This window comes from Mustela lutreola, chromosome 16, assembly GCF_030435805.1.
Source record: "Mustela lutreola isolate mMusLut2 chromosome 16, mMusLut2.pri, whole genome shotgun sequence".
In the NCBI taxonomy this organism is placed as follows: Eukaryota; Metazoa; Chordata; class Mammalia; order Carnivora; family Mustelidae; genus Mustela; species Mustela lutreola.
In genome coordinates, this window is record NC_081305.1 from 16217823 (window position 1) to 16236200 (window position 18378).

General features: G+C 44.5%; 1 protein-coding gene across 3 annotated transcripts; it reads left to right on the forward strand.

The window, feature by feature from the left end:
* The first annotated feature begins 3019 nt into the window (after positions 1-3019).
* Positions 3020-15481, forward strand: NQO1 (NAD(P)H quinone dehydrogenase 1). 3 transcript variants are annotated; one of them, XM_059152988.1, is made up of 7 exons: positions 3336-3599; positions 9166-9285; positions 10457-10621; positions 10732-10862; positions 12733-12846; positions 13543-13644; positions 14572-15481. In XM_059152988.1, the coding sequence occupies exons 2-7, from the start codon at positions 9282-9284 to the stop codon at positions 14875-14877; spliced, it is 822 nt and encodes a 273-aa protein (XP_059008971.1). In that variant the 5' UTR covers positions 3336-3599; positions 9166-9281; the 3' UTR covers positions 14878-15481. The 3 variants fall into 3 exon arrangements, with proteins under 3 accessions (XP_059008970.1, XP_059008971.1, XP_059008972.1); XM_059152989.1 differs by having other exon boundaries at positions 3342-3479; XM_059152987.1 differs by lacking the exon at positions 9166-9285 and having other exon boundaries at positions 3020-3479.
* The last annotated feature ends 2897 nt before the right edge of the window (positions 15482-18378 follow it).

Sequence of the window (18378 nt, forward strand, 5' to 3'; positions counted from 1 at the left end):
CTGCCTCTCTGCCTACTTGTGATCTCTGTCTGTTGGATGAATAAATAAAATCTTAAAAAAAAAAAAAAGAATTCAAGAGAATAACTGATTTAAAGAATGTGAACCCAATGTTGTGTGACCTGTGAATTACACATAATCAACGAAGTCTTCCAGAGAGTAACTGGCAATAGGACTAAAGCCTTGCATTTTTAAAAAAATATTCTATTTATTTATTAGAGAGAGAGAGAGGGCTCACAAGAGAGAGTGAGTGAGCATGAGCTGGGGGGGGGGGGCAAGGGGCAGAAGGCGAGGGGGCAGAAGGCTGAGTAGGGAGCCCCAGCAGGACTTGATCCTAAGAGATTATGACCTGAGCCAGAGGCAGACACTTAACTGACTGAGGTACCCCTAAAACCTTGCATTTTTAAATCAGATCTCTTAGGCTGAGGGTCTAACTGAAGGGGGCAATTGCTAAAGCAAGACAACAGATCCAAAATGGAGTCACTTACACTTAGCCCTGAACAGACTTGCGGTTTCAGCTCACCCTGACCTAGAATCTTAAATAAATCAGTCAGGAATGGCCTGATCAGTACTAGTTAGGTAATCTACCTGATAGACCCTTCCACCACCTTTTCTCTAGGCTCAACATGGCTTGGCACTGCTACTAATCTTTAACATTATATATATATATATATATATATATATATATATATATGCACCCACTCAAGGAAAGTAACCTCAAAAGAAACCAATCCACTTTTCACAAAGTGTAACTTCCTTGTCCCCCCTCTTTTCTGCCTATAGAAGTCTTTCATTTGTACAGCTCCTCAGACCCCCATTCTACCTGCTAGACTGGATGCTGCCTGGTTCATGAATCATTAAATAAAGCCTCTTCCAAACGTACTGTTGAATTTTTTTTTTAATTTTAATTTTTTTCAAAGATTTTATTTATTTATTTGACAGAGAGTGAGGACAAGTAGGGGGAACAGCAGGCAGAGGGAGAGAGAGAAGCATGTTTCCCGCTGAGCAGGGAGCCCAATGTAGGTCTTAATTCCAGGACCCTGGGATCATGACCGTGGCCAAAGGCAGACTCTTAATGACTAAGCCACCCAGGTGCCCCTTAATTTTATTTTTTAACAGAATAAAGAATGAATTGGAATTAAGTGAATGTTCATTTTTCTCTAGGCTCAACATGGCTTGGCACTGCTACTAATCTTTAACATATATATATATATATATATATATATATATTTTTTTTTTTTTTTTAAGATTTTGTTTATTTATTTATTTGACAGAGAGAGCACACACATGCAGGGAGAGAAGCAAAGGGAGAGGGAGAAGCAGGCTCTCTACTGAGCAAGGAGCCCAATGTGGGGCTCGATCCCAGGACTCTGGGATCATGACCCAAGCCCAAGGCAGAGGCTTAACTACTGAACCACCCAGGCGCCCCTAACATTTTTGTATTTTGTCTATGATCACTTTCTTTTCTGCAAAATAATTTTCAAAAACATTGTGTTAAAGAGTTATTTATCAGGGTGTCTGGCTGGCCCACTCAGTGGAGTGTGTAACTCTCAATCCCCATATTGGGTATGCAGATTACTTAAAAAATAAAACCTTAAAAAAGGAAAAAAACAGACTTAAAAGATAGTTATTTGTCTTGATTATCGAGTTTTTTAGCACACCCTTAAATTTTACAAACCCTACCCTAAGGATGTACTTTTCATTTCTAATTTTTCTGATGGTTACACTTTATTTTTTTATTATTTTTTTAAAGATTTTTATTTATTTGACAGAGAGAGATCACAAGTAGCCAGAAAGGCAGGCAGAGACAGTGGGAAGCAGGCTCCCTGCTGAGCAGAGAGCCTGATACAGGACTCTATTCCAGGACCCTAAGATCATGACCAGAGCTGAAGGCAGAGGCTTAACCCACTGAGCCCCCCAGGCACCCCTGATTGTTACACTTTAAAGTCCTATTTCTTTTTCCTTCCCCTTTGGTAGTACAGGCATTCCTCGGAGATATTGCAGGTTTGGTTGCAGACAACCACAATAAATTAAATCGCATCAGTTTTTTGGTTTCCTAGTGTATATAACAATTATGTTTACCCCACACTTACTCTAGTAAGTGTACAATAGCATTATGTCTAACAATGTGCATACCTTAATTTAAAAATCCTTCATTATGTGTGTGTTTTAAGATTTTATTTACTTATTTGAGAGAGAGAGCCAGGAAGCAAAAGCAGGGTATGGGCAGAGGGAGAAGTAGGCTCTCTGCTGAGCAAGTGGCCAGAAGCACAGCTTGATCTCCAGTCTCCAGGATCACCACCTGAGTGAAGGCAGGCATTTAACAGACTGCGCCACTGGGGGTGAGGGGGGGGTGATATAATTCATTGTTAAAAAATACTAATCATCTGAGCTTTCAGGGAGTTATCATCACTGATCACAGATCAACACACCAAATATAATGAAAAGATTTGAAATATTGCCAAGAATTACCAAAATGTGTCACAGAAACAAAATGAGTAAATGCCGGTGGACAAAGGGTGTCCTCAGATTTGTTCCATGCGAGGTTGCCACAAACATTCAATTCATTAAAAAAAAAAAAAAAAAAAAAAAAAAAGCAGACTAAAACAAGCACAATAAAACCTGTAGGATTAAGACTAACTTTCACTTGGTAAGGCTTGAGAATTTTTTTCTGTGCTCTGTTCAGCTTCTCCAGGTAGGGCTGTGTGTAAATTCACTCCACCTTCATTTGTCTTGGCTGTTCTTAAATGCTTCCCTGTTACTGCTCTCACCCCCGGGATGAGCTCCTGGAGCACAAAACCAAACCAATCCCGTATTCTGAGGAGCAGGGGTTGGCACCAAGGGAAATGCATCTTCCTGGACCCCGGAGGGCAGAATCTGAACCTAGCCAAGGAAGAAACGAATTCCCTTTCCCAGGAACAGGTATCCCAAGCTACCTCAGGCATCAAAATCGAAGTCCAGAGTCACAGTGACTCAGCGAACTTGAGGCTTAAGAACCACAACACTGTACACCCTCCTCCCTGTCTGCCCCATTCCGTGCGGAGGCGCTTTCCCGAGGCTGGGAGAGGCACAGGGCGCGCCGGGACTCCACCAGACACTGGCACTCTGGTGTCCCCAAATGGTTTCTGGACAGAGTCCAGATGGGCATACCTCCCACCTGCACCCGTACTCTTTACCCGCGCCCTCCCGCCCCACTCCTTCCACGTCGGGGGTCCCCACTCCCGCCCCCAGACTCCCCTTTCTTCCCAGAACCGCAGCCCAGGCGCGCCCCGCCCTGCGCCCCAGAGTCCCAGAGGCCGGCTCCGCCCTGGTGGGCCCCGGTCCAGTGGGCCCGGCGCGAGGAGCTATAAAGTGGCGGGCGCTCTGCACGCGGCACCCCGGAGCCCCAGCTTCTGCTTGCAGACCTGGTCCCCCATACCCGCGCCACGACTTTGCCACGGCCAGCAGCGCTGCCAATCAAGGCACCACGGGAGCCCTTGCTGGTGAGTGCCTCGCCACGCTGCGAACAGGGGCCCCTGGTCCACGTTTGCTTCCGGGAGCCCCGAGGGGTTTGGAAAGCAAAGGCATTAGGATCCTGGGATAAGCCCTCACCAGACACGGAGGTAAGGGGAACTCCTGTTTCGACCCCATTCGCACAAACTGAGGTGGGCGTTTGAAAGAGACTTGACCTCGAAGCAAAAAAAAAAAAAAAAAAAAAAAAAAAAAAGCCTTCCAGAACACGTTGAAATCGGTCGTCCGGGGCAAATTTGGCCCCTTGGCACACCTTGTTTGGCCTTACATAACTGAAAACATTTTGGTATAAGTTGCTACTATCCACAGTAAATATCGTTGATTTCATTTAAAAAGTGAATTCTCTGATTCTGGAGGAAAGTTAAAAGATCCAGTGATGGCTGGAGCTGGGGAAGTTGTTCCCTTTAGTTGGATAGAGACCAGCCCCAGGCTGTCTGGCTAGGGGACAGTTTTGATTGTGACCGTTGGGAGTGACAGAGCCTCTCCTCTCCACCATCTACCCGAGGGAGACTTTATGGGTCACCCCAACTTTACCTGATGCAGGCCTGGCCTCAGAGACACCCCAGCAGCAAGGAAGACCTGCAGGCAGAGGGTGCTCTTTTCCCAGAAAGCCTCATTCTCAGATGGGATAGTGCTACCATTTAGGAAGCGATCTCCTCGACTGCAACAGAACTCCACCTTGCAATTTTCTTCCCTCTGAACCTCGTTCTGTTTTCTGAAAACACACATGCAGAGAGTCTCATCTTGCCAAAAGCAAGTGAGGGGATGGACTTAATGTTGCGGTTGACAAACTAGGGTTAGAATCTCTGTGAAAAGGGCCGAGCCAGAGATTGGAAGCCCACCCAGAGTTTCTAGAAACCTAGGGAAGCGTCTGGGAGGGACTGCTTTGCAGCTGACAAGGCTTCCTGCGTGCATTTACTTCATTCAAAGCTGTCCTCAGGGCACCAGCACTCCCTCCTCTAATACAGGACAAGAGCCAGTTCCTGATTTTCCCGTCTTACAGAATATTCTGTGTATCCAGAGCGTTTGCTACACCACGCAGTGCCTCTGATTGGCATGTACGTGTTCCTCCAGGAACCCAAGGAGCCCAGGAGGCAGAAACAGCATGCACGAACCTGATTAGAGGGCCTGTCCTTATTCTATTGCTTATTCTTCTGCCAGAATGATCCAGTGGGTAATGTTCTCTTTTACTGCTAAAGATATCTGGATGTGCTTTACATTAAAACAAAGTGCCATGACCTCTTTTCTTTCTCTTCCAGCTTTATCTTCTTCGGTCGTTTAAGTTCTATGTTGGTCTTGAATGAACGTGCCCCTTGACAGAGTACCATGCAGTCAGGAATGTTCGAGAAAACTTGGTTCTGGATTGGCCTGAGTTTTAAGGCAGAGAATTGTAGGAACGTGGTAGCCTCAGAAGAGGACAGAGGCCAAGTCCCCCGAAACAGTCGGGAGGCTTTGGCCATACACCAGAATGTATGCTCTATGGAAATATTGTGTGTTTTTGCATACTGGTGTATCCCAAATGCCTAAAGCAGTGCCCAGTGGGTAGGAGGTACTCACTCAAGCCTGGTGGAGAGGCTGAGAGGATGCGTTAGAACATGAGCATTGCACAGGGAGAGATAAAGTTGGCTCGGGTGGATAGAGAACGCAAAAGCCGGTGGGGAAGGAACGAGGGATTTGAGAACACAGAAAAGGACAGAAACAGGGAGCGTATCTCAAGCAGGGACTGAAACCTGAAGAGAGTTGCATTAACAAGGACAGGCTCAGCCGTGGGATAAGCAGTGGCTTCTGTTAGGTCAGTGGGGTGCCTGGCAAACAGACATGAACGTTAAATTAGAAAGCCCCATTTGTCTTTCAAACCTCTCCGGCAACTGGCGGCTCCTCTGAAGCCTTTCCTCATCGGCCAGCCCTGAAGTGAACGGTTTTCCTCAGGAATTTTGTCCCTGGTCTCCCCTGTCAGGCTAACGCCGTTAGTTTTCTGTGTGTCTTTCTTAGTTCCCTTGTCAGGGTAAATCCTGAGAAAATCAAGCTTGTCATACAGCTAGTTAAGTGGCAGGAAGGACCACTGGGCCCTTCAAGTCCAAAGACCGCAGGTTTGACCGCAGGAATGGCAACGAGTGACTTGGTGTTACGACGTGGGGTAGTGATTCTCCCGTTTACCTTTTCCCTCTGGCGAAGCAGCACAACTACTCCGTGGACTGCAAATCAGTGTTGTGCGTGCAGCACCTTTTACAATTTGCCTACTGCGTTGTTTTCAGGAATCCATATATAGAACTTTGTTGGTTCTATTTCTCGCAAATATGTCCTTCCTGTTTGTGTCTTGTCTCTCGCATTGCTTGTATTTGAAGGTATCAGGCGTCCTGTAGCTCGTAGCTGATGAGCTACTCATCAGCGAAAAGGGTAGGTAGCCTGATTTTCTCATTTTACATGAAGTACCTTTATATTTTACTACTTAGGAAATGCTTGTTGATACGGACACTGATAAGAAGTTAATGGGGCGCCTGGGTGGCTCAGTGGGTTAGGCCTCTGCTTTTCGCTTGGGTCATGATCTCAGGGTCCTGGGATAGAGCCCTGCACTGGGCTCTCTACTCAGCAGGGAGCCTGCTTCCTCCTCTCTCTCTCTCTCTCTCTGCCCGCCTCTCTGCCTACTCGTGATCTCTGTCAACTGAATAAATAAAATCTTGAAAAAAAGAAAAGAAGTTAAAAAAATATTTATATATAGGTAGAAAGCCAAGAGAATAAAAAACTGACAAAGCAGTATTCAGTAAACACTGATGTAACTAATGCAAAGTTCAGTCACAGAGAAAATGCTAGTGGGAACTTAAGGTACTCACATTTCTCCTGAGAATGGGAAGTCGTGGAGTTTGATAAAAAAAAAAAAAAAAAAAAAAAAAAAAAAAAAAAAAAGAGAGAGAGAGAGGCTGGGGGTAGGAGCTTGTTGAGGCAGCCCCAGGAGCTCTTTTCCCTTTTCCCCCCAGGGCCATCCAAAGCAGATAAACCACTTTCATAGCATGTAAATGCCATATCAAACTTCCATTCTGCCACCTCAGAGTTTAAGGCGTCTGGAAACGCCGCGAGCAAGCCTGGCGACGCTGCTCTCGCGAGGGTGGGGGGCGGGAAGCTGACGCGGGCCTGCACTGAGCCCGAAGCGCCTGCGCCCACTGGGGATCCGCCCGTGGGCACAACTGTTGCGAGCAGTGAGAAACCAGGTAAGAGTCCCAGTGACTAGGAGCGGCGGCGGTGGTGGGCTCCTCCATTCTCTTCCGTTCTCTGGCCCTTCCCCTCGCTGCTGCGTGCATGCGGTTGTGTAGATTTCTCTCTCTCTCCATATATATATGGAGTGTGTGTGTGTGTGTGTGTGTGTGTCCGTCCGTCCGTCCGTCCGTCCAGTTTCAGGGGCGCCTGCGTGGCTTAGTCAGTGAAGCATCTGCCTTCAGCTCAGGTTCATGCCACAGTCCTGGGATCGAGTCCCATGTCGGGCTCCCTCTGCCTCTCCTGAATCACTCGTTCTCTCAGTCTCTCTCTTGCTCTCAGGCGCGCTCTCTCTCTCAAATAAATAATAATACTCTAGTTTTACCCCTCACTATGCTAACTTTCTTGACTTGTTTGTGCCTCAGTGTTCCCATCTATGATATGAGGATACTCACTGTAGCTATCTCAGCATTGCCAGGACGTCTGCAAAAGAATGCAAAGCACTCCAAGCAGTGCCTAGCACACAGTAAGCATCCATTAATGGTATTCTTGCAGAGAAAGGCAAAAAGTATTTCCCTTGTACGTGGAATCTAAAAACCCAAATAATGAACAAACAAACAAGAAGACATATGCCCATAAATTCAAACAAACAAACAAAGGGACTTTGCTAGAGGGGAGTGGGATGGGCAGAAGGACAAAATGGGTGAAGGGGAGTGGGAGGCATGGGCTTCCAGTTATGGAATGAATAAGTCGGGGTGGGGGGCAGTGGCGGGGGGAGTAAAAGGTACAGCACAGGGAATATAATCAGTGGTGATATAACAGTGTGGTGGGGTATGACAGGAGGGAGCTACGTTTGGGGTGAGCCCAGCCTAATGTACAGACATGCAGAATCACTGTGGTGTTCATCTGAAATGAAAGTAACATTGTGTGTCAAATATACTTCAGTTAAAATAAAGAAGAAAAAGGGGCACCTGGCTGGCTCAGTTGGAGGAGCTCGGGCTTCTGGGTCGTGAGTTCAAGCCCCACCTTGGGTATAGAGATGACTGTAAAATAAATAGAACTTTGGGGCGCCTGGGTGGCTCAGTGGGTTAAAGCCTCTGCCTTCGGCTCAGGCCATGATCCCAGAGTCCTGGGATCGAGCCCCGCATCAAACTCTCTGCTCAGTGGGGAGCCTGCTTCCTCCTCTCTCTCTGACTGCCTCTCTGCCTACTTGCCTCTTGCCTCTGTCTGTCAAATAAATAAATAAAATCTTAAAACAAAAAAAAAAAACAACAAAAAACAACAGCTGCCTCTGGCTGGGGTCGTGATCCTGGAATCCTGGGATCAAGCCCCATATCGGGCTGGGATCAAGCCCCATATCGGGCTCCCTGCTCAGCAAGGAGCCTGCTTCTCTTCAGTGAGGAGCCTGCTTCTCCCTCTCTCTCTCTCTGACTCTCCTTCCCCGTTCATACCCTCTCTCTCTCTAATAAATAAAATCCTGAAAAGAAATATAGAACTTAAAATGCTGTTCTTGTAAGACTAGAGCATTCTTGTTCTAACAATTTTATTAATACAGGTCCAAGAAAAAAAAGTAAATCATTCCCCTCTGTCTCTATCTCCTTGTCATCTCTTAGCTAAAAAAACTAATTTCCTCTTATACCTATATACTGCATATCTACCCACACATATATGTAGTTTCTTTCTTTGTCTTTTTTTTTTTTTTTTTTTTTTTAAGTAATGTTTATACCCAACATGGGCTTCAAACTCACAACTCCAGGATCTAGAGTTGCAAGCTCCGGCTGAGCCAACCAGATGCCCCTCTTTCTTTGTCTTTTATAAAAATGGGTTCACATTTACTTCATTTTATGAGCTAACAGTATATCATGGATATCTTTTTTCTGGGTGACTATATATAGTTAACTCTTAATTGTTAACAACATACCAGTCTTTGGTCTATATATATTGTAATTTATTCAGATAGTCCCCATAAATAGTTAGGTTGTATCCAATTTTTGCGGATGAAAACACTAAAACAATACACATCCTTGTTCATGTATCCTTATGTCCCAATGCTTTTAGTCTGTAAAACAGATTCCCCAAAATGGAGAACTAGATAAAAAATTTATGTGTTCTTTTTCTTTCTTTTTTTTTTTTTTTTTTTGAGAGAGAGAGAGTGAACAGAGAGGGAAGGTGGAGAGGGAAAAAGAATCCTAAGCAGACTCCATGCCGACACAGGGGTCGATCTCACAACCCTGAGATTGTGACTTGAGCTGAGATCAAGAGTCAGGCACTTAACCAACTGAGCCACCCAGGTGCTCCAAAGATTTATGTGTCTTTACAATTTTAAAAGATTCAGCCTAATTACTCTCCCCAAAGGTGGATGCAGCTCGTATTCTCACCAGCAACATGCCAGTCTTCCTGCGGTCTTAATAGACCTCAGTATTCCTTGTCTTAAATTGTTTTGCCAATCTTTTTTTTTTTTTTTTAAAGATTTTATTTATAAGTAATCTCTACACCCAACGTGGGGCCTGAACTGACAACCCTGAGATCAAGACTTGCACCCTCCACGGACTGAGCCAGCCTGTTGCCACAGCTTTGCCAATCTGATGGGTAAATAATAATATCTCTCTCTCTCTTTTTTTAAGATTTTATTTATTTATTTGACAGAGAGATCACAAGTAGACAGAGAGGCAGGCAGAGAGGGAGAGGGCAGCAGGCTCCCTGCTCAGCAGAGAGCTGGGTGTGGGTGCGGAGCTCGATCCCAGGACCCTGAGATCATGACCTGAGCTGAAGGCAGAGTCTTAACTCGCTGAGCCACCCAGGCGCCCCTGAAGGCAGAGTCTTAACCCACTGAGCCACCCCGGCGCCCCTAATATCTCATTTTAATGTGCTTTTCCAGAGGGCATTTCCCTAAAGTGCTGGGCAGGGCACTTGCTCATTTGTTTTTTTCATTGGCATTTCTTCCTCCTTGTATACAGCAGTGGCCTTGAGTTATTTTTCTGTTGCATTGTCTTTTTCTGTTTATAGGCATTCTTTGGGATTTTAACCCTTTGTGATAAGAGTTGCAGATACCGTCTAGCTGGTGTCTTTTGACTTTGTTTATGGTGCCTTCTGGTACAAACAAATTTTTAATTTTCATGTGGCTTTACCTGGCAAGCTTTTCCTTCATGGTTTCTGAATCTCTAGTCTTTCTTAAAAATATTCTCTATCTTGAGGTTATACAAATTCTCCCTTTAGAGGTTTACTCTGCCAGGAATTTATTGCTCTATGTTGTGTGTTTGTGGGATACTGGGAAAAAAAAAAAACCACTCAAAATACGTATTGAATATAATAGATGTACTAAAAAGTGCACAAAATCGAAGTGGCTTGTCACAGACTTGTGTGATCAGCACCCAGATGAAGAAATAAAACATTGCCAGTACCCCCAAAGCTCCTTCTGATCACTACTCCTTGACAAGGGGAACCACTATCCTGACTCCTAACACCTTATATTAGTTTTTGAAGGGGTTAATTCCATCTTTAGTAGGTGACTGCATCACCTACTGCCTAACAAAGTAGACTCTCCCTTTTTTTTCTTTTATTTATTTAGTAACCTCTATGCCCAATGTGGGGCTTAAAATCACAACCCCAAGATCAACAGCCCCCTGCTTTGCCAACAGCTCCAGCCAGGCACCCCTGAAGCTGATTCTTGCCTTGTGGATCCTGGCTTGGCTGCCTTGCAGCTGAAGCTTTGCTTCTTGGTAACTGATTTTCTCCATATGCCTTGTGTGTACCTGAGCAGCCAGAAGAGCACTGATCGTCCTGGCCCACGCAGAGAAGACATCCTTCAACTATGCCATGAAGGAGGCTGCGGTGGAGGCCTTGAAGAGGAAAGGATGGGAGGTCACTGTGTCGGACCTATACGCTATGAACTTCAATCCCGTCATCTCCAGAAAGGACATCACAGGTAGGAGCAGCTCCCTCCTTTCATGAGGTCTCTGTGGCACATCTCAGCTGCGGGTTCTCTGGCCCTGCCTGGGCCCTTTTGGCTCCAACCTGTCTTTTTCTTCGAGGCAGGCACACTGAAGGACCCAGGGAACTTTCAGTATCCTGCCGAATCTGTTCTAGCTTATAAGGAAGGCCGTCTGAGCCCGGATATTGTGGCGGAACAAAAGAAGCTGGAAGCCGCGGACCTTGTGATTTTTCAGGTGTGGTCAGACATCAGAAGAGGTGTCGGGACACTTGAGTTCTTACTGCCCAAGCCTGGTCACCTCGTTAGCTATGTGATCTTAGGAAAGTCAGTTACCCACTTGAGTGCATTCTCTGTAAAGAACGGTGATGATTTCAAAGGTGTGCTATTACACAGATTAATAGACCCGGTGCCCCAGCCATACTCCTCTATGGGAGGAGTGGCTACAGAAATGACACCAGAGCCTGGTGCTTTTCTTCAATTAGGGATTCCTTGTGGGATTTCTCCCAGTTTGCTGTTGTCCCCTTTTCCTGCATCAGCACCCCGAGGGGTCTGCCGAGGGAAGCATGGGAAAGAGACCTCTGGGAGCTTTCCAGCTGAAGGGCCCGCTGCCCTGCTTAATGTGTTCCAGCTGCAGAGTGGGGCCTTTCTTGTCCTGGAAGCTGTCTTCCTGCTAGGCAGTCAGTACTGGACATGCATATGCTTCTTGTTAGGCCTCTCTCTTGAAAATGCCAGACTGGACTCAGTGGCTTTGCTTCTCCTGGTTCTAACCAGCTTTTTAATACTAAACATGGGATGTCTTTGACACTAGAAACAGCACAGGGAGGGTGATGCCAGCTGTGGTTTTTGCAATTATTCAATCAGCTGCAAAGAATCCAAACTTTTAGGTCTTTTATTCCACCCTCAGTCCTGCTGCTATAGATCAAAGCCACGCACCATTAGCCAGTGTCCCCTGGAATGTCTTCTTGGGGGCGTGTTTTCTGCTGCATCGTATCCTGGTGCAACCAAAGAAGTGGCAGGAGCAGCTTTCAAGTCTGCATCTCATATTTTAGAATTGGAGTGGGTCTTTTAATTTAGCTTCTATCCGACACATAAGTTTAATTTACTATAAGTACAACTGCGCAGGTTGTGCACTGCCAAATAGCAACATCAAAGAGCAATGTATATACACGCAGATTTTTAGATTATAACATGTTACCAACGGACGAGAGGCAAAGTCTTACAATAGAAGAATCAGCGTACTATGAATGATAGTCTTTCAACATAGAAATAGTGTCCTGAGGAGGAACACTTTAATTCAAACCGAGGTGCCATGTGGGCTAGCCTCTTGCTCACTTTCCTCACTTCTCCATGAACAACCAGAGGAAGAATAAACTCTCAATATCCTGCAAGCCAAACAATTCTATTTTCAGCTCTGACTGTAGAACAAATCTACTTGTCTAAACAACCTACACATTTCTCTTAAAAGTTGCCGGTGGCCCCTCACTGTTGCAGAGTCATAAATATAAGAAGCCTCTAGAGGTTACTCAAGCTCCTCTTTCCACAAGTAGGCACATGAGACAGGGAAAGTAAGGGGCTTATGGGGCAGAGGTTTTACATCATGTCAGTGGCAGAATCAGGGCGAGAACACAATCTCGTGTTCTTTCTGTTTTAAAACCCAACTCCCAGGGTGCCTGGTTGGCTCAGTGGGTTAAAGCCTCTGCCTTCGGCTCTGGTCATGATCCCAGGGTCCTGGGATCGAGCCCCGCATCGGGCTCTCTGCTCGGCAGGGAGCCTGCTTCTCCCTCTCTCTCTGCCTGCCTCTCTGCCTACTTGTGATCTCTGTCAAATAAATAAATAAAAACTTTAAAAAGAAAAACAAACACCCAACCCCCTTTGCCCCTCTCCTGTAGGTCAGTAACTATTCAAGTATCAGAGAAAGATATCAAGTCAAGGAGTGTCAAGTTTACTGACCAAGGACAATAATTTTAATGTGCTAACTCCTCCAGAAGAAATGACAAGGGCCCGACCAAGAAAGGTCGACCAAGAAGTTTGCCTGTGACATCATAGGCAGCAGCTAAGCACCTGAGCCACCTTCTGATCTGACCCCTTTGTCCTCTGTCCCACAGTTCCCACTGCAGTGGTTTGGAGTCCCTGCCATCCTGAAAGGCTGGTTTGAGCGAGTTCTCATAGGGGAATTTGCTTACACATATGCTGCCATGTATGACAAGGGACCTTTCCGGGTAGGTGGATAGTTCTGCTTTCTCTATCAGCTATATTCTGGTTCGACTCTCTTCTGAGGCAGGGTTTTGAACAGATATGAAGAGAGATCCTGGGAGAGATGGATCGGAAAGTTTTTGGAAGTATTTAGACATGACTTTAGGACTTGCTTTAAAATAACCTGGGGAGGTGCCTCTTTAGCACAGTAGGTAGCGCATCAGTCTCATAAAATAGCCCGGGAACCTAAGGGGGAAGGGTTTGAGTTACAGCTAATACTGAGAGTTGAAGCTGGGGGTGGTGGTGTGTATGTGGAAGCATCATTATACTATTTTCTCTACGTATGACATTTTCCATAATAAAAATAAAAAAAGAAAGTCTATCTTCGTTTTTTAGAGACCCAACTACTACACAAGAAATATTTTGAGGCCTCTTGGATTCCATGACTAAATACATGTGTAGCACTGCGGGGAGACAGGTAGAAACAATAGAGTTCTACTTGGGCGCCAGCAATCCACACTGGTTTTGTAGTTCCCCCAATTTGCCACCAGTAGTATGGAGCCCTTGGCTAGCCATGGCTGTAACTCCTGGAGTCCCACTGAGTAGCTCAGTGGAGTCAATGTGCAGCTGGGCGGACTTGGGTGTTCTTTTCCCAGGGGCTGTTTCATTAACTTCCTGTCACCATGGAGCTGTGGAGGGAAACAATGACTTGCCTTTTGCAGAATAAGAAGACCGTGCTTTCCATCACCACTGGTGGCAGCGGCTCCATGTACTCTCTGCAGGGTATCCACGGAGACATGAATATCATTCTCTGGCCAATTCAGGTTACTTTTTTTCAATGAACCTTTGGTGGGGGCTAATTAATTGAGGTTTCTTTGGGGTCCAGATCCTCAAGATCACAGCTGAAAATAGACCTGAGGGGTGAGGAGGAAAGCAATGTAATAATTCAGAACTCCAGGGACAGGGAGCTCCCTTTTAGGCCCTGCTTGTCTTCCCAGACCCCCTTATTGCAAGAAAAATTTGAATTTTTCTTCCAAACATTGCTGCCTCCTAACCAAGGGCTCGTGCATGTAATCCCTAGATTCATATAGCCACGTGCCCCTATTCTCTCCAGATAACTGACCTCTCTCTCCAAGCTTCCTGGCTTTCTCCAAGTTGCTGCTACAGCCTCACAAACTCTTAGAAAATTGTAAGAAATGATTTAGTCCAGAGTGAAGTTAGAACAAAAGTGAAAAATGAGGTAGGCTTTTTGTGGTTGGTCACTGGACTATCAAGATAATCTCTTCCAAGGAAGAGGGTTGGAGAGAAGAGCAAACGAGGTGGCCATTTGTAAGAGTGAACCATTAATACTGGAGAATAAATTATAAGAATCATTTGCGGAGGCTCATCTGGTTAAATGGAGAGGCGGAGAAAGGCACATCTGCATGCCTTGGCAAGTCAGCTGCCAAGAAGCTGAAACTCCCTTATGTAATAGAACTTCCGGTATTTTTGGCAGAGGATCCCAGGCTGGCAGGGTTTCAAGGTTTTATTCATTTAAAAAGGAGCTCAGCTGAATAGGCTAACATAGGTAACAGCTAGGAATAGAGCGCAGATGAGAGACAATAACTATGAATTGATTCTCCAGAAGGGCTCAGGTCCCCATATCGAAGTGTCTTAATGGAAAACCTAGATTAAATTTTATTGTTTGTATATGGCACAAACTGTGTAGGGTTTGTTCTGTGACTCATGTTTGTGCTTTTGTGTTTCCCCAGAGTGGCACTCTCCATTTCTGTGGCTTCCAAGTCTTGGAACCTCAACTGACCTACAGCATTGGGCACACTCCTATGGATGCCCGAATTCAGATCTTGGAAGGATGGAAGAAACGCCTGGAGAATATCTGGGATGAGACTCCATTGTATTTTGCTCCAAGTAGCCTCTTTGACTTAAACTTCCAGGCAGGATTCTTAATGAAAAAGGAAGTGCAGGATGAGCAGAAAAATGAAACATTCGGCCTTTCTGTGGGCCATCATTTGGGCAAGTCCATCCCAACTGACAACCAGATCAAAGCCAGAAAATGAGACTCACAAGACTTGGTTTCCTTCTAAAATGTAGCAAAATTGAGGTTTCTTATTCAGACTTCCTTGACTTGCTTTAGTCTTTAAGGTGGGTTTCTTTTTCCACAGGGAATGAATCGGGGACAGAATAGACTGTATTAATATATTTTTGGTTAGTTTTCTTTCTGATTCTTATGATTGCTATCTTGGCAAAATCTGATTAGGCTCAAGAGGCCACTTAGGTTATAAAGCAGGGCAAGGAGTAGAAAGATGCCAGACAATAATCTTTATGGTCCTCTACACGATTTAATTCCTCTTATTAGGGATACATTTTTAGGGTCTAATGTGGCAAGGCAAAAATCTAACTCTTCAATGATATATTTTTCTTTTAATCACCTCTCTGTGGCTTATGGCAGAAGGGAATTGCTCAGAGAAAGAAATGACTGAATCTGTCTGACCCAAGGGACTTGTTTAGTAGTTAAGTAATTTATGCTTGTTTATGGTATTGGTTTTAATTACTGCACAGTGACTAATATGCCTAATGTTTTACTCATGCTTCAACCTCTGTTGTATGTATACAGTACCTACAGATACCTTCAAGTAAAAGATAATAGAAGTCTCTTTTTTATTTCTGTCTTCTAATTTAATGTCTGCAGAAATAAGCCAACACCTCTATACACTATATCTGCTGCAATGAATGAATTCAGGAAAAGTTACTCCCCGTACTTAGCAACAGCCTTCTCCAAATAGTATTTTATTTCTGAGCTATATAACACACTGGAAGGTTTCCCTCTATCATTGCTAAACTGATGACTTTCCTTTTGTATGCATTTTGGTCCCACAATTTTGGGGATGAAATTGTAATCCTAGAGTTTCATTAACTGAACAATTTTGACATTAATATTCCAACTTCCAATTTCAATTAAAGTCAGGCTCACTGTCAGTATAACTCAAGTAGAATATGACGAAATGCCGCCCTCTTGTGGTGCACTGAAAGAAAACAGGAGAGATTAGGCAAAGCCAGGTTGCCTGAAACTGTGAACAGTTTCCTGGACCTGCCAAGAAAATGAGGGCGGCAGACCAGAGCCTCATGTGCTAGATGCTGACAGGTACTTGGGTATTTCTCCCTATACAATACACACAATGGCATATGGCTAGGTGCTTCAGTTTGAAAAATATTTTCTTGTTACCTTCATCCTCACTGCAATTTTGTGTAAATTTCTGAAAGTCCCCAGTGAAATAAATAAAACCCATTTCTACAAACAGACCCGCTCACTAGTTTCAGTGAAGCTACTGATAAAGGCATACAGGCAAAAGTGGAATCTACTAGGGAGGATGGGATTAGAGCATGCAATAAGAAATTATGGCCCCAGGTGGCTGGCTGGCTAAGCCTGAGATGCAGCTCTTGATCTCAGAGTTGTGAGTTCCAACCCTATGTTGGGTGGAGAGCATTCCTTAAAAATAAGATCTTTAAAAACAAACGGCCAGGGGCGCCTGGGTGGCTCAGTGGGTTAAAGCCTCTGCCTTTGGCTCAGGTCATGGTCCCATGGTCCTGGGATGGAGCCCCCCTCATCAGGCTCTCTGCTCAGCAGGGAGCCTGCTTCCTCCTCCTCTCTCTCTCTGCCTGCCTCTCTGCCTACTTGTGATCTCTGTCAAATAAATAAATAAAATCTTAAACAAACAAACAAACAAACAAAAAAACCAAACAGCCAGAAGCCTCTACTACTTGAGAGCTCTCCCAACAGGGCTGTTTCATATTGAATGGTAATGGAACAACCTATTAAGATCCTTGCAGGGAATCTACAGGACATTTAGAGAGATCCAGGTAAGAATGTTATAGAAATCAAGAAAAAAATAGAATTCAGTAAACACATACCTAGGGGCAGCAGTATTTATTGTAATTTGCCTGATTAATTCTGATTTTATCTAGTCACTGGGCTAGGTACTCATCTAGGCACTGGGAGCATAGCAATGAACAAAACCAAGTACCTCATGCTAGGAAGAAAGAGCAGGCTGAGAGAGATGGGATATGAGTTTTGTTTTATAAAGACTTCCTCAATAAGGCTACGTTTGAGCAAAGACCTGATAAAGTGAGAGAGTGAGATGTAGATGCATGAAGGCAGGAGTGAAGGCAGAATGCACATATCTGAGGCAGGAGCATGTACAGTGTGAGGAAGAAAGAGGACGGACGTTCATGTGACTAAAGCAGAGAAAGGAGGAGTGGCCTAGGTCAGACACATAGCTGGAATCAGCTCACACAGAGCCTTACGAGCTCTGTAAGTATATAAGAATAGAAAGTGGCTGGAGAGTTTTGGGCAGAGCTATAATATGACTCATGTTTAATGCTGGCTGGTAGGGAGGAATCAAGTGTAAGAGTGATGGAAGCATGGCTTGTGCTTATGGGACAGTGTAACAATCTACTTCATAAATGCTTTGAGCAACAGAGGTGTCAAGTAGAAGACGTATTTATAAGGTTCGATACATCTCAAAGGTTGGCCTAACAGTAGTTGATAAAGGATCATATCTAGGTCAAATAAAAACCTCAAAGGTATTTTGGCTTACGCAACAAAAAGAATGGAAACTCCATTTGCTAAGATGAGCAAGAATCTGTTAAGCATATTGAGGGCAGAGTTGGGGTCAGGAAGGGTGAAATCAGAATTTGACTTCAGGCATTCTATGTTTGAGATGGATGGTAATAGGTACCTGGAGTTTGGGGAGAAGTTATGACTGGAGGCATACATATGGAAATCTTCAACATAGAGATAGTATATAATGCTATGTCAAGGATGAGATTACCACTGCAATAGAGAAGAGATCTGATGATTGACCTCTAGGGCTCTCCAGTGTTAGGAGGTCAAGAAGATGAGTATGAAAGAAAGTAGCCAGCAGAGTGGGAGATCGGAGTTGCAGGATCCTGAAAGCTGAGAAAAGAAAGTGTTTCAAAGAGGGAGTGATCGGGTGTGTCAAATACTACTCATAAGCCAAGTAGGATACATCTGAGAATGGACCTTTGGATATAGCTAGGTGGAGGCTATTCTGATGATTTTGACAAGAGATATTTCAGGAGAGCGGTCTCATGAAAGCCTGATTGGAATGGGTTCAAGAAGGAATGGAAGGAGAGGAAGTGGAAACTCTGTGTATGGAGTTAATGTGGTCAAAAAGTTATTTATTTAAGAGATAAAGGAAATTACAGCAAATTTATATGCCAGTAGGAATGACTCAGAAAAGATTTTGATGCTGGAGAAAGAAGACAATCAAAGGAACATGTCTTTGATTAAAAAAACAAGGGGGCACAAAAGGATCTGGGATCTAGCAAACAAGGGTAGAATAGCTAAGTAGTATCAGGACTAGTAATATTAAAACAAGGTTAACACTTATTAGGCACTTACTGTGTGCCAGGAACTAAGTAGTTTTTACATGGATTAATTTACTTTGTTCTTGCAATAACCCTAAGGTTTTTATTTTTGTTTCTGCTTTATAAATTAGGAGATGGAGGAATGGAGAGGTTAAATAACATGTGCAGGG

What these genes read in the sequence shown, in the direction of transcription:
- NQO1 (XM_059152987.1), top strand. Translation starts at nt 3,116, where the DNA reads ATGGTTTCTGGACAGAGTCCAGATGGGCATACCTCCCACCTGCACCCG. An exon ending in CACCACGGGAGCCCTTGCTG is followed by an intron (nt 3,480 to 10,456) that starts GTGAGTGCCTCG and finishes GTACCTGAGCAG; the next exon opens with CCAGAAGAGCACTGATCGTC. An exon ending in TCATTCTCTGGCCAATTCAG is followed by an intron (nt 13,645 to 14,571) that starts GTTACTTTTTTT and finishes GTGTTTCCCCAG; the next exon opens with AGTGGCACTCTCCATTTCTG.